The following is an 11,126-nucleotide window of genomic DNA, read 5'->3' as shown; positions in this document are numbered from 1 at the left end:
AATGCATTTATTCCACATTGAATATGTCTCAAAGTTTTCTGAAGATTCCTTTAGTAATTGCCAACAAATAACTTTCTAACTTTATCACTGGTGCCTGACTTGAATATGTATGCTATATCAAAAGGTACTGTGTATACATTTTGATAATGTGCAGCAAGTTTCAAGAAGACCTTTCCAATAGTTTTGAGCCCACCGTAAGATTTTGATCTATTTAAATCGTTCTAGCCATTGTCCATCCTTCCAAAAACAATTTTCATCACTATTTCTTGAAATGTTTAGAATAGTTCTTTCTCAATTTTCATGTTCTTTAGGTTTCCCTTGGTCCCAATTAGACCCTTGTGATTTTGTTGATGCTCAGGAAAAAAGGAGGAGGATGTGCGGCCATGTTTGATTTTGATCGTGAAAAATTTGTCATGTGACAGTGATGCTAAGGGCCCAAATTGCCAACATCCTGGAGGCAATTGAGGAAAATCTAAACTGGTTGAAATAAATATCAGAGACTAGATGGGAAGGTGCACGTAACCAAAAATTGAAAAAAGAGGGTGAAAATCAGTAGTGAAGGATTTTAAAAGAATGTACTTGTGTATACACTTATAGATTTCAAATGAGGCATACAGGTTACTGCAAACCTTGAGGACTGAAAGTTCACCGTCAGTCTCTATCACCTGCAATCTGAAGATTGAACAAAATACTCCCAATTAATAGCCAACCATTTACAATTTGTAAACGCTCTTTCTTGAGATCTGGATGGATCAATGCAGCTTCCATTTGGTCCTTATTTGTGCTTTTCTGAGCAGAAACAACTTTCATATGTTTTGGAGCGAAGTCACAGGAAAGAAGTGCAAAGGTCCAATTTTTTTAAAGAACAAATAAAGATAAAATAATAGATGTCAAGATCACTCTGGGATCTCTGGTAGTGAACTTTTAAACTTCAGACGTCTCAAGGTTGCTGGTGATCATTTTAAACATGGAAACGTTATTCAAATCCGGCCTGTGTTACCAGTTCCATTACTGATTTGCATTAATGTAAAGGGCAATCTTTGGGACCACCTATTATTATCGACACACAAAATGGTTAAGGACTATGCTCTCAATATAACGGTAACATATCATGTCCTGAGAGCTGGATTAGTACATTCAAGCATTGAAGTATAAAATGTAGCATGTACAATGCACATTTTTTTTGTTTCCGCTAATTCGTTAGAGAAAATCCATGAGAAATGGCAATAAAATGATTGTTTTTGATTGGACAGCGTGGTAGTTTCTAATAAACGAACGGAGCTAAGAATGGGGAAAAGTTATTCTTCTCATTGTTACAGTTCCACGAGTTATTTCCCTTCCCTTTAAACTGAAGCGTGTTCGTGAGTCAGAGTATGAAGTACCCGGATATTGGATTTCGACTCATATAATTTTTCAGTGATCTGAACTCAAAACATTTCTTTGCGGAGAACGACAGAGTTCGCCTTGAGGGCAGGAGTTGGCCATTTCGCCATAAAATGGCGGATACATCAGAATCTGACACCACTGAGGTCCAGTCAGTGGCAGATACCACTGTATTTTCAGAATATCTGTGCAGAATTGTTCCCGTTTTGCTGGAAGATAGGGAGTCTGCGTCTGCAAACCTGAAAACTGCTTTGGTGGAAAAACCTCACGTGGAAAGCATAAAAAAATTTCTCGGAGACCCACAAGTGCCAGTGTTGTTAGTACAACGGTTATCTACCAAAGGTAAAGTATCAAACGATAAAATAAATTATTTATATGGCGGCTAAAAAAAAGGAGGCGTGGCTTAATTTTCAGTAAACTTTGCAATTGATGCTCCTGTCCATGCTATAAAAGTATTATACATAAAATGGAGAGCATCCCTTTCTAATTTTCCGACTAAGACCACTACAGACAATTGAATTTAACGTTACACATTTTAGGCGACGTTGCAGACATCACATGACAAATTCTTATCATAATCAATAGCATGACTCACTGGCTGCAGTCTATCTGCAGAGTATAAGTTTGAGACGTGTTTAAGTAATTCGGTCATGCCTATTATTATCGTGAAGCAGTAAAAGAATTGCACTAAAGCCATTTTATCCGGATGGACAAGCCTATCTAACCATTAAAATAGTCAGAACCGTTCCTGACCGAATTTAACGTGTCTTTGATGGAGAAAAATCTCTAGTAAAACTTCAATATTCAATTTATGGTTGAATTAAATCAGTTCAACAAATGCTCTGAAAATAGGATGCAGAATGCATGAAGTTTTATTAGGCAGGTATGTTTAAACAATTGAACATCAACCATACAGTGTTATAAATGTATAAATGGTAACATCGATAGAATGAATACCTCAGTTAATTATTTGTAGTAATAAAATTTTGAAGTGTCTAGGTATGACTCAGAAAAAGTTTTTATGTAAATAAAGCAGGTTGAGGGATCTACATTCAATAGAAAACAGTGTACCTGAAGGAAACGCAGGGGGTTGAATTGTTTAAGACACAAATTTGGTACTGCCTCACATTTGCAATCTGTCTCCAAGCTCTGCTGGACAGTTCAGTCTTCTTATTATTCACTACTTACTATTTAGCTATGTGTTTTTTTTACTTCGTCAACTGATTTGCTCATTTTTAGTGTATTGTGACAGGATGGAATGTGCAGCCAGACTTATTTGGCATTTATTCTTCAGTTTGACATCACTATAATGTCTGCATCACAGGGAGGCTAATAAAACATATTGCAGCCACCTGAAAACACAGCAGTCCTTAAATGACAGCAGATGTTAAAATTACATTAAGGAAAACAAAATAAGAACCAAACAAACAAAATCCCTTACATCAAACCTCTGGTCAGTTCGAAAAGGCATGTTGTTCAAACATATTTCTCAAAATTAAATTGATAATTTTAAATCATCCACAGTTAAGCAAGAATCTTGAAACTTGGCATATACATTAGTCCTACAAAGGGGATGTGCATTGTACCAAATTCATGGCCCTTAACTGCTCAATTATAGAGTTACTGTCCTTTGTTGAAACTTCATCTCCAGTGCATAATTTTGCTTGCATTTAAACTAGGATAACAAAACTTGGCGTAGACATTGATCATGCAAAGATGATGTGCAGTGCACCAAATTCAGGGCCCACAATCCCTTCATTACAGAGTTATTGCCCTTTGTTAAAATTTTGTATCTGGAGCATTAGTAGTGATTACTTTACGTTTGAACTAGGATATGGGAATGTGATAAATGCATTAGCTATTCATACAAAACAGGGTGCAATATATAGCAAAGTCAGGGCCCATGACTACACTGTAGTTATTGTCCTTTGTTAAAATTTTGTCTCCAGTAAATTAATTTTTGGGGAGCATTATCAGTTTCACTGATCTCTGGTCTGTCTAGTAATAGGTTGAACCCTTTCTAGTTTGTTTCACTTACATTTTGAATTGTTTGAACATATCATGAGACTGCATGTTTAACTACTGATAAAAGCATCAGTGTCTCAATAGATGCTCCATGCTGTCACTATTCACATTGACATTAACTCTGTGGGCAGTAGGCTGTAAATGACCATTGTAAGCAATTGATAGCATCAAAATATACACACATGTGTAACTTAATAAGGATTGATATGTATTATGATTTCTTTCACATCTTGCTGTAACATCATGCGCACACCAGCTGACACCATTTGAGGCTCCAACTCTGTATTTCATGCTAAGTGATCTGTAAATATATAGTGACAACGGGATGTCAGCATGTGTTTCATCAAAGAACAATATTGTTTGACTTCTTCACATTTTGATAAGATAATCACATCCAGACTCTTTCAATGATTGTAAGATTCATAAAGATTTTAACAAACATTGATCTGTAGTCAATAAAGTCTCAATTACCACTCCACATACTGATATGTCAACATGAACTTCTGCCAACACAAGCAGAAATTATTATGCTTTTTATGAGCTTTCTTTTTCATCACAGTATCCAACGTTATGAAGATCAAAATGAAACTTATGATTTCATAACACATATTACAGAACAGTAAGTGTTTCAAGAGATAATAATTTTATAATCAACAATTTTCCCCCCAGAAAATGTCATTTTCAACTGGTATTTTCCGTCTATGCTAAAATCATATCTTGATCTGTGATTTTGTACTGTAAACTGTGTTCCATGGATGAAATGTTCTTACAGTGGAACTTCTCTAAATGGACCATGCATGGAATATGAATATTTGGATGGTTTAAGGAGGGTTCGGTTTGCAAAAGTGAACAAAATTGACCAGTCCAGACTTAAATATAATTGACCAAATTCTATTCTGTATATGATATTAACATTTCTTTGAGCATTTACACTGCACCTGTCAAACTCTAAACAGAAAAAAAATTGTGTAGAGTAAAAATGTTTTGATAAAGTGGAAAAAAGGGGGTGGGTATGATACCAGTATGCAATATGTGACTACTTGAGAAGAAATCTATGCGTTGTCCAGGCCTAGGGTTGTCAGAAATTACCTTACATACGACTGACCCCAGCTCAAGTCAGATGATTGGCTTGCCTGAAAGTGTTTACAACTGATATATTTGATGAATAGATATTTTGTTGATCTGTATAAAAAATCATTTAAAACCGCACTCCAGAGCTGTTTCCATTTTTTGTATGTGTTGAAATATTATTCTATAATTGACAATTTAGATGCAAAACTGCAACTTTCTTGCTTTGAATAAGTACTTATTTTCACTTTTAGCTGTTACTCACTTTAGTGAAACAATGAATTTGTTTGAATTTGTTTCATTTTGTTGTTAGTGATAAATATAATGTTTATTATCACTATGCTAAAAAGGATATTCTGTACATCAGCATTTTGTGCAGCTTCTAAAGGTCATCGGTTTTTGAAAAGGAATTTGGAGGCAGTCGCACTGTATTGCATCTATCACAAGTTATTGATTAGCATGCTTGATAGCATATAACTTGCCACTCTGTGATATTTAGTTGGAATCATTTGACTGATGTTTTCTGTTTCAATAGCTTTAAGATTAACTTAGTCTTTCATATTTGCAATATATCAGTTATATCCAAATGCTGGATAGTAAACTCATTTGTTGACATTGGTCAACATTGTTAGATTTTCTGGTGCCATGCTGATACAACTATTTAATTTTGATGCCAATTCAATGTAAGCACTTAAAAACTTAATTCTTTGACAGTTTTTGGTCAAACTTTATACAAAGATGAATTATGAAGATGCTGGACATCATATTTTGGGGCCCAAAGTCAAGGCCAAGGTCACCTTTGTTATAAATAGAAAATCATTAATTGATTCCTGATTTTGGTCAAACTTAATTCAACCATCAGTTATGAGTATACTTTGGACAAGGTTATATGTCAGGATTTCGAGGTCAAGGCAAAGGTCACCCTTGCTGTATATAGTAAATCATCAACTGATTCAACACTTGAACTTATTTCACTTGTCAGTTGGGGCATTTATGTCTTACAGGCATTTTCTATTGTTAGTTTGTACAGTTTCTTTTTGTTAAATCATTATGTTGTATGGAAAACTGAAACACAGAGCTTAATAATCGTCAGATTAATGGTACAGTCCAGTAGGATGAAGTCTTATTTACTGATTCAGTGGTTATGGTCACTGTTACTGTCAAATTTGAAATAATAGATCAGGGCATGACTGGCCTTTTAAGTTACCGGTAAACATTTTGAGGATTAAGTGAAATTATCTCAGATGCTTTTGATAAATTTCCTATTTTTTTCTTTTGTGTGAACAGATGAATCTGAGGATGTTGCTGAGGGAGATGGGGACAATGAGGGAACTGTGGCCTATCACATAACATCTACTGTCAAGTACTCCAGTTCAAAGATCTGCAGGTAATTAGTACAAGTGTATACCATGGCTTTGTACATCATGCTGTAGTCTTTTATCATATACCAAAAGACATGAATACTTGTATTAAAAGGAAAGTAAAAGTTGATGATGGTTTAAATGATTTGAAATAAATGGTATGTAACTTATTTCATTGAATATAAAAATATTAGTGAAAAGTATTACTGTATAATTGCCTATGTATGTGGCAGATTTAATCTAGCTAACTTTAAGTTCACTGAAAATAGTGCAAATTCAATTACCTGAATATTTATGGTGAATTGAAATTTCTGGGACTGTATATGGTATGCCTGTATTTATATTAATAGGTATATTTATCTGTCTTCTGAGAGAAAAATGACTAGATGGTGTTGTGCAAAATTTAATCCTCATAAACTTGTTCTAACTGGTACTACCACAAAAACATAAAAAGTAAACAAATGTTCAGAATCATCAAGCTCCTACTCCCCATGATAGTATCAGTATGGGGCATATCTACTAATTAGAATGACCTCCTGTACATTTTAGATCTATGCAATATCTTATGTATGGTTTTTATATGTACATCTAATGAGGATGAGACTTAAATGAATTTTTTATACTATTACTTGGTACTCTGTAGATTTCTTCTGATATTCAAATACTCCGTACTAAAACTCTGTACTAAAACAGAGTTTCAAAGTATGATATTTGTATCAAGTTATGAATTTCTGACTTTGAATATTTCTAGCATGGTGCTCATCAAGAGAGGGCCCATAGTGGAAGCAGACAAGTCCTTTCCCTCACAGCTTAGGATTATGAACTTCAGTGAAGGCTCACCATATGAGACACTCCACTCCTACGTTGCCAATGCTGTGGCCCCATTCTTCAAATCCTACATCAAGGAAACTGGAAAGGCTGAGAGGTCAGTGTTAATTGATAATTGATATATTGACCACAGGTGTGGCATCACTGGTGTAACATTGGTCTGAAACTTTCAATCGTGCCATGTGTAATAATGAATGAGAATGGCTGTCTAAATTGATTGAATATATATCAGAGTTGGTAATTTGTCTTTTATCAAAGTGATATGTAAATGTTTTTACACAAAATATACTTTTGTCAATAAAACACATTTATTTAACAGTGACTGTAAAAGTTACCTGCAACAGTTTCTATCATGAAAGTGTTTAAATAAAAAAAAATCTGAAGGTTTTTTAGCATATGGTTACACACGATGGCTAGAACAGTTTTTTCCAGATCTGTCATGACAGTTTTGAAGTATTACTTTTGCTTCTTTAAAAAAAAAGAGTCACTGATGCTCATTAATTTTAATCCCTAGGGATCTGTCATGACAGTTTTGAAGTATTACTTTTGCTTCTTTAAAAAAAAAGCGTCACTGATGCTCATTAATTTTAATCCCTAGGGATGGTGATAAAATGGCCCCTACTGTTGAAAAGAAAATTTCTGAGCTGGAAATGGGCCTTCTTCATCTACAACAGAACATAGACATCCCAGAGATCACTCTGCCCATCCACCAGGTAGTTTCTAGTGTCATCAAAAAATGTGGAGAGGAGAATAAAAAACCCAAGGTGGAGGATTTTGGGGACAAAGTGGAGGATGCTCAGTTTCTTAATGCTCTACAAAGTGGGGTAAACCGCTGGATAAGGGAAATCCAGAAGGTAAGAACACTTTTTGGTCAAATGCTAAAGAAATCAGAATGGAAGAACTAGGGTCAAAAAGTGCTAATTTATGTAATTATCTTAATTTATGAACTGCTGCAGTCTTTTTGAAACATTTTAAGTTGATTTATGAACTTGTTAAATCTTTAAGTAAGGAAAATTTGAAATATTGGATCAGTTTTTGTTCCTGACATGTGAAAATAAATGTAATTTTTGCTCTGTTTTTACAGGTGACTAAGTTGGACCGAGATCCAGCATCAGGAACTGCTCTCCAGGAAATCAGCTTTTGGCTTAATCTAGAGCGAGCTCTCCTGAGGATCCAAGAAAAACGTGAAAGCCCTGAAATTGTTCTAACTTTGGAGATCCTCAAACATGGAAAAAGATTCCATGCTACCGTCAGTTTTGACACAGATACAGGTCAGTTATTATTGCAAGGATTGATAGTTTTGTAGATGAATTTTAATTGTGGTACACTGTAACAATTTTTTCTGTTCTAAAGGAGAATTACAAATGAAAATATTAGGTATGATTTTATGTTATGTGGTATGAATGTGTTTAAATTATTATATTGAGATTTTGTCAATGGAAACTGTTATACACAGGTCTTAAAACTGCCATGGCCACCGTGAATGACTACAACCAGCTGATGAAGGACTTTCCTTTGAATGATCTTCTGGCTGCATCAGAACTAGATAGAATTAGAGTGTCAGTACAGGCAATCTTCCTGCACCTGAGGAAGATCCGACCAACAAAGTATCCCATTCAAAGAGCACTGAGACTGGTGGAGGCTATCTCTAGGGACCTCAGCTCACAACTTCTCAAGGTAAGGTAACCCAGTGCTATGAGATCTGTGGAGGTTATCTTTAGTGTCCACAGCTCACAGCTTACAAAATCATGGGCACATTAAAAAAAAATTTTGAAGGTAAGAAAATATAATCATGATCTAATTATTGGCATCATTGAAGATCAAAACAGAATTATACTTTGATAAAAAATTCTATTTTATGTTATTGATAATTTTGCTTTCAATTTTTTTAAGCAAATAGTGACATACTTCATTTGTATGTTATTCTTTATGGAAAGAATTAACAATCTAATGCATTATGTTGTGTGGAAAATGCCATTTTATTTGCTGTTTTTGTAGGTGCTTGGAACTCGGCGCTTAATGCATATTGCATATGATGAGTTTGAGAAGGTGATGAATGCATGTTTCGAAGTATTTGGGACATGGGATGATGAATATGACCGGCTCCAGGGACTACTGAGGGACCTGGTGAAGAAGAAGAGAGATGAACATTTGAGGATGGTGTGGAGGGTGAACCCGGCCCACAAACGTCTCCAGGGAAGACTAGAACAGATGAGAAAGTAAGTGACTCAAAGTGGGACCATTTCACATTTGATAACAGACCATTTATAAATAAAGTAAGAAACTCTTTAAAATTGAAGGTAAGCATGAAACATAAACAATAACTTTTCATTTTATGACTGTAGATTTGGTTGAGTTTTGTACTGAATGTTCCTGTTGTTTTCCAGGTTCCGGAGGCAGCATGAACAATTGCGACAAGTCATTGTACGTGTCCTTAGACCAGCAGTCATCTCCTCTGGACGAGCTACTACCCCAGGACAGGACGATGCAGAAGCCAAGACCATTGAACCCATGGTAGATGAAGCAGCAGATGCCAATGCCATTGAGGTAAGCCAATAAATAGTTTAGATTTAGAAAAAACACCATCACATTTTTTTCTTTTGCATGTTCTCATTTGAATTTGAATTTTTCAAATTGATGACTATTTCAAATAGTTTTTTTTGATTGTGTGCATTGTGACAGGAGGTGAATCTCGCATATGAGAATGTGAAGGAGGTAGATGGACTGGATGTGTCTAAAGAAGGTTCAGATGCCTGGGAGGCTGCCATCAAAAGGTGAGTTAGAACTTAAAATTGTTTATCTTGTTTGATCATATAGTTGTAAATGCAGTTGATGAGCTGATGTCTCCACATGATGTAGTGTATGTCAATTCTACCTACATGTGATATGCGTCAACATGTAACACTTGGTGTAGTCGACACTTGGTCAAGCTTCTATACGGCTTGATCATAGACTACACCTGCTGTTCCCAGTAATATATGAAACATACTTTATTATTTTCTTCATGAATTATCACAATGATAAGGATGAATATTATGATAAGGATGTAAAGTATTTGCAGTATTGATGAAAAAATTAATAGATAAAATTATGAATGTTTCCAGGTATGACGAGCGAATTGACAGAGTGGAAACCCAAATCACAGCTCGTCTGAGGGATCAGCTAGGGACAGCCAAAAATGCAAATGAAATGTTCCGAATCTTCTCACGCTTCAATGCCCTGTTTGTGCGACCACATATCCGTGGAGCAATCAGAGAGTACCAGACCCAGCTCATACAGAGAGTCAAAGATGACATTGAGTCACTTCATGAGAAATTCAAGGTAATTGTCGACAGAAAAGAAAAATTATTGCTGAAAAATTCTTCTTATGTACACTTTCATTATAGATTTCAAGTGAAACATGACTATGTAGGTTTATAGAATTATTTCAAGTATATATCAAGCAGATTTAAAGGGTTTATTTTTTGTTGCTTACAATAAAGTTGGCTGTGTGGTTCACTTAAATGTTCAATATGTGAAGAAAAAGTTCAGCTGGATTTTACATTAATGATTCAAAATGCCCAGAATAAGACTTACTGAATGTTTACGCAACTGAATGTCTATGCAACAGGTTCAGTATGCCCAGAGCAAGGCCTGCCGTATGAGTAAGGTCCGAGATCTGCCACAGGTGTCTGGTCGTATCATCTGGTCACGACAAGTAAGTATACAATTTATATCAACTTTTTATGAATCCATGCTACTGACTTTCTAAAGTTTTGGTTGGGTATTACTATTTATTACTGTCTATATGGACATATAGACACTGACAGCATAATTAGCACTGAGGCAAACATTTATGATGTAAAGAAAACTTATTGTCATCAACAGTCAATCAGTTTACAAGTGGCTAACAGTGTTGATGTCAATTATGATATGTTGTTATTTTATTCAGATTGAGCGCCAGCTGAATACCTATCTGCGTCGTGTGGAGGATGTTCTTGGGAAAGGTTGGGAGAACCATGTAGAGGGACAGAAACTCAAGGCTGATGGTGACAGCTTCCGCATGAAACTCAACACTACTGACCTGTTTGAAGACTGGCAGCGAAAGGTGATGTAGCAAAGAAATTTTCGACCAGAATTCAGTTCTTTCTAACTTAACACATAACAAAAATGGCAAAGAAAGCTCTGAGTATTTTTTGAAGACCAGATGCGACTATAAGAATTATATTTGTAGAGAAATAAGAAGCATAGGAAATAATTGATAGTAAACTTGTGCATCAAACTATCTTTTTTCCTGGTTTCAGGTCCAGCAACGCCAGCTTGTGGTCACAGGTAGAATTTTTGTCATCATCAGTGTCAAGTCCAAATCCATGGCAAAGGGCAACATCCTCAAGCTTGGAGTCAACTTCCAACCAGATGTCATTAATCTGTCTAAAGAGGTTGGTTAAATAATCCTTTTTTGTCATCAATAACCATCCTCTT

The 11,126-nt window shown here is 35.4% G+C and overlaps 1 protein-coding gene across 1 annotated transcript in view; it reads left to right on the top strand.

Annotated features, from left to right (window-relative positions):
- The first annotated feature begins 1,496 nt into the window (after positions 1-1,496).
- The window catches only part of LOC132543351 (cytoplasmic dynein 1 heavy chain 1-like), a 53,831-nt gene continuing 44,201 nt past the window's right edge, over positions 1,497-11,126 (top strand). The window contains exons 1-13 of the mRNA XM_060206843.1: positions 1,497-1,725; positions 5,764-5,863; positions 6,589-6,762; positions 7,264-7,519; positions 7,750-7,936; positions 8,122-8,342; positions 8,664-8,884; positions 9,053-9,212; positions 9,348-9,439; positions 9,770-9,986; positions 10,276-10,362; positions 10,597-10,752; positions 10,949-11,083. Of these exons, the coding sequence (XP_060062826.1) occupies positions 1,497-1,725; positions 5,764-5,863; positions 6,589-6,762; positions 7,264-7,519; positions 7,750-7,936; positions 8,122-8,342; positions 8,664-8,884; positions 9,053-9,212; positions 9,348-9,439; positions 9,770-9,986; positions 10,276-10,362; positions 10,597-10,752; positions 10,949-11,083 (2,235 nt within the window). The remainder of the gene's footprint in view (positions 1,726-5,763; positions 5,864-6,588; positions 6,763-7,263; positions 7,520-7,749; positions 7,937-8,121; positions 8,343-8,663; positions 8,885-9,052; positions 9,213-9,347; positions 9,440-9,769; positions 9,987-10,275; positions 10,363-10,596; positions 10,753-10,948; positions 11,084-11,126) is intronic.

Source organism: Ylistrum balloti, unplaced genomic scaffold (genome assembly GCF_031769215.1).
Source record: "Ylistrum balloti isolate Yb309-2 unplaced genomic scaffold, AGI_CSIRO_Ybal_v1 Utg369754, whole genome shotgun sequence".
Classification (NCBI taxonomy): Eukaryota; Metazoa; Mollusca; class Bivalvia; order Pectinida; family Pectinidae; genus Ylistrum; species Ylistrum balloti.
This window is presented reverse-complemented; position numbering and strand designations above follow the sequence as displayed.